The sequence below is a fragment of the Solanum stenotomum genome, chromosome 12 (assembly GCF_019186545.1).
Source record: "Solanum stenotomum isolate F172 chromosome 12, ASM1918654v1, whole genome shotgun sequence".
NCBI lineage: Eukaryota > Viridiplantae > Streptophyta > Magnoliopsida > Solanales > Solanaceae > Solanum > Solanum stenotomum.
In genome coordinates this window covers 26,647,752-26,652,041 of record NC_064293.1, presented here as the reverse complement: position 1 = coordinate 26,652,041, position 4,290 = coordinate 26,647,752, and the positions used below count along the sequence as shown (strand labels likewise).

General features: G+C 32.9%; 1 protein-coding gene across 1 annotated transcript; it reads left to right on the top strand.

The window, feature by feature from the left end:
* Positions 1-312: 312 nt before the first annotated feature.
* On the top strand, positions 313-2,077 carry LOC125846575 (GDSL esterase/lipase At1g29670-like). Its single transcript, XM_049526100.1, has 5 exons — positions 313-571; positions 974-1,098; positions 1,167-1,412; positions 1,490-1,718; positions 1,806-2,077. The coding sequence occupies exons 1-5, from the start codon at positions 331-333 to the stop codon at positions 2,051-2,053; spliced, it is 1,089 nt and encodes a 362-aa protein (XP_049382057.1). The 5' UTR covers positions 313-330; the 3' UTR covers positions 2,054-2,077.
* The last annotated feature ends 2,213 nt before the right edge of the window (positions 2,078-4,290 follow it).

The window sequence follows — 4,290 nt, the reverse complement described above, 5'->3', positions numbered from 1 at the left end:
TATATATATAAATTGCACGAGCTTATTATGTTCATAGGTGTGATTGCTTTTCGCAAATTCTTTAATCATGTGGAAATTCATTGGAAGTGGTGCTAAGCACGTACAAATTGAAAATTTCCTCTTTTTGTTTGTAGAGTTTCTATATGATGGCATGAATGATTTGTTCTAAACATAGCTTTTTAGCAACTTAATTATATTATACTCCTTGTTTGCTTCTATATATAGTTTCTCTTTCACTTTCCATATTGTCAATCGCTTACAAAGTTCTTTTCTTCCAAATAGTCCAATTGTACAATATAGTAACTCATTTTTTCTTCTCATTCTCCTGAAATGGCTTGTTATGGCAAGATATTTGCCACAATATTTGTAGTTTTGAACCTAAAAACATTTGTTGAAGGTGCACCACAAGTACCATGTTACTTCATATTTGGAGATTCGTTACTTGATAATGGAAATAACAATGACCTTAACACAACGGCAAAGGCTAATTACCCACCTTATGGGGTGGACTTCAAGGATGGTCGTCCGACCGGCCGTTTCACCAATGGCCGTAACACGGCTGACTTCCTAGGTCTTAAGTCTCAACTACTTAATTAATTAGCTTGTTTCTCAAAATTTTCATTTCTATTGATTTCTCTAATTAATTATATGATCTTGAACATGCAATTCTCATTTCGGAGTTAGCTTTTGATCAGTTGAGTTAAATCTAAGGTTTATTTTCTTAATATGGTGATCACCACGTATTATATTGTCCACACATCAGATGTTTAGTGAGCCAGGAGACCATGCATGGATGTCTCACATATTGTGAATGAGTAGAATGTTGTAATCTCCATACAAAGCTAGTCGATCTTAGGCAAATCATACCTAATGAGCTTTCTGGATTGATTATTTAGATCCAAAATTCATCTTATTAACAACCGTTATATACATATATATAATTGACTTGATTTTCTCCATGTTTAATTTGCAGCGGAATACTTGGGATTTGATCACTACATTCCCCCTTTTGCAAGTGTAAAAGATAGTGAGATCTTAGAAGGTGTAAATTATGCATCTGGTTCAGCTGGAATTCGTAATGACAGTGGAAGTCATCTTGTAAGTGTTGATTTTTTATACATATATGCAAAAACATAAGGAATTTACTTATACAATTGTCTTTTCAGGGTGATCGGATTTACTTGGGCAGACAATTGGAGAATCATCAAGCAACAATTTCTCGTATAGCTAATTTAGTGGGGAATACAACTTCAGCTAAAAAACACTTGAATAAGTGTCTATTCATAGTTGGAATAGGGAGCAATGACTACATCAACAATTACTTGATGCCTGAAATATATCCCTCAAGTCATTTATATACACCAACCCAATATGCCACTGCCTTGATTGATCAATATTCACAACATCTGAGGGTACGTTACGTTACAACTCCAATCTATTTACCAATAATTTTAAATTACACTAGCTAATGTTGATATCATGTGGTTAGACTTTATATGAAGATGGAGCAAGGAGAGTTGCCCTATTTGGACTAGGCCAAATAGGCTGCATTCCAGCAGAGCTACGAAAACACGATACACGTAGATGTGTGAGTTCAACAAATAATGCAATTCAACAATTTAACAGCAAGCTAAAGTCTCTTGTAGATGATCTTAATACCAATTTTCCAGACGCAAAGTTCACATATATAAACATGTACAGCATTTCATCAATCATCGGTATGGTACTCAAACATTGTTTTTTTCTCTAATGACATATTAATTTGTGCCTTTTTAACATAATTGGCTTGGCTATTTTTACTTCAGATCCCCTTAGTGTGTTTACTCGTCCATGCTGTAACGTTTTGGAAACGATGCCTGAAGGACAATGTGTTCCTGGAGAAACTCCATGCTTTCTTAGAGGGATTTATCTTTTCTATGATAATTTTCATCCAACAGAGATTGCCAATAGAATCGCGACTAACAGAGCTTATAATGCTCTTCTACCGTCTGATGCTTATCCTATGGATATTCATCACTTGATCAGGACGAACAATGTTGTGTATGATGAGTAATGTACACAGGTGTTTTGCTATTTGATTGATCAGGACGAACAATGTTGTGTATGATCAGTTGTACTTATGATCTGCCCATTTTGGGATTTTTCTGATTTCGTTTTCATTTATCGTACACTTAGCTACAAGTTAACGGAAAAGGGCCTAAAATACCCTTGAACTGTCGGATTTGGTACAAAAATACCCTTCGTCGACCTTTCGGCTCTAAAGTACCCTTGACGTAAACATATTGGCCCTGAAATGCTCTTATTTTTGACGGCCACATTTTAAAATATTATTAAATATATCATTTATTACGTGGCATGATTTTATTGGTGTGCTTACAATTCACCTAAACTAATCAAATTCCGACCCAAATTTGGATCCACCAAATAAACCCATACCCGCCCCACCTAAATTCTCACCGAGGGTGTTCTTCAAGCTTCTTTAAAGGTAAAATCCTCCCATGGTGAATTTACTTTTCCTTTAAATACATACACAAATTAGTAAGTGAATCTAAATTTAAGTACAATAAATGATTTTTCAAATCTTGACACTGGTAACCTACAAACGTAAGTTCTCAAATTTTGAAATTGAGTTGCGAAAGATGTGAAATTCTTCTACTTCAAAAATGGTGTTCCGTTGATTTTGTTCGATATTTCCTCCATCTTACTCAACAAATCAACAACCAAATCATAAACCAAATTTACTTTCACAATTAATTATATTCAAAGATTCAAGAACCTTCAACTTTAAATAGATTTCCAACCTGATTTGGAATCCTTCGAAGTCCAAAAAGAACATTATATAAATTTGATTTTGGTAAGTACACTATTTTAAGCTTGAATATAATTGGTATTGTATTTGAAACTTAAACTCGTCCTAAGTCAGCTGAATATTGAGTCGAAAAGTGTGCACCGTATATTAAACCAAACTAATTTTGTTCGATTCGGTTTTTTCTACTTTAGTTCGGTTTAATTTGGTGTTTTTAAATTGGTTTTCGGTGTGAATGAAAAGTAAAATAAGGATAAAGTATAAGATACTTAGAAATTTAAAACTATGTTAAGGAATGATGCGTATTACCGTGGAACACTGATTATGCTAACTAAAAGATTATATTTGTCTTTTTCAAGGACATTGTGTCACCAACTATTTCTCGAGAAAAACAAGTACGAAGATGGTTCCTTTACATAATGTACATTAGTAGAAATATGTTTGAGTTTCTCTTGGAAATTAATATTTGAAGTTAACTATTGAATTATGCATTTGTTGTTACACTGATTTGTTCATGAATGATTTAATTGTTAGTTGAATTTTTAATTTTTAGTTAAGAGAATGTTCATATATATAAATTTATTTATTTTTTTAATTTTTATTTTAAAAAAATAAAAGTTAGGTTCTTCGGTGCACCGAAGTTTTGAGACCCTTACATCGAACACTGAATCGAAGAATCGAACTTTCAAAAAAATAACACAACCGAACCGAAAATCCAAATTAGTTCGATTCGATTTGGTTCGGTTTTCCGATATTTATGTCCACTCCTAGTTCAAGGTTATTTTAGGCTTTTTAACAAGATAATGAAGGGGAAAGTTTAAAATTTGAAATTTTTTAAAAAAAAGTAGGAAAACTTTTCAAAATATTGGAAATATAAATCTACACCACTTTACATTTAAATATTCTTTGACTAAGTCAATGTACCGAAAAACAAAATCAAAAACTTATTTGACTTCAGGTTTCTTCTTCGCCTGACGAAATCTGGTACATCCTGACGAAATACAAGTTGAGTTTTTTGGTGATGGACTGTAATGTGACTATGTTCGATTATAATAGAGCCTGTTTTTGTATGGGCTTAGAAGGATCCACTTCTTAGGCTTGAAACTTGAAAAGTCAACTTGATAGGGTGATTACGCGGTGGCTAGAATGATAATGTGAGAGATATGACGTACTCTTAGGGGTCGTTTGGTTTGAAAATGAATTATGATGGGATAAGTTATGTTGGGATTAGTTATGTTGGGATAAGTTGTGTTGAGATTATTTTTTATTGAGTGTTTGGTTTGTTGTATTCAAAATAATAAATTTTAAGAACAATTTATTTGTTTACAAAAATGCCCTTCATTAATGTAAAAAGTGATATAACAAAAGGGTTGAAAGAGACATTTTTGTCATTTACCTATTTTATCCTGGGATTACTATACCACCCAAGGAGAGGGATAACTTATCCTGGTACTAATTATTAATCCCGGGATAAGTTATCCCGA

What these genes read in the sequence shown, in the direction of transcription:
- LOC125846575 (XM_049526100.1), top strand. Translation starts at nt 331, where the DNA reads ATGGCTTGTTATGGCAAGATATTTGCCACAATATTTGTAGTTTTGAAC. An exon ending in ATGACAGTGGAAGTCATCTT is followed by an intron (nt 1,099 to 1,166) that starts GTAAGTGTTGAT and finishes TTGTCTTTTCAG; the next exon opens with GGTGATCGGATTTACTTGGG. An exon ending in AATATTCACAACATCTGAGG is followed by an intron (nt 1,413 to 1,489) that starts GTACGTTACGTT and finishes TCATGTGGTTAG; the next exon opens with ACTTTATATGAAGATGGAGC.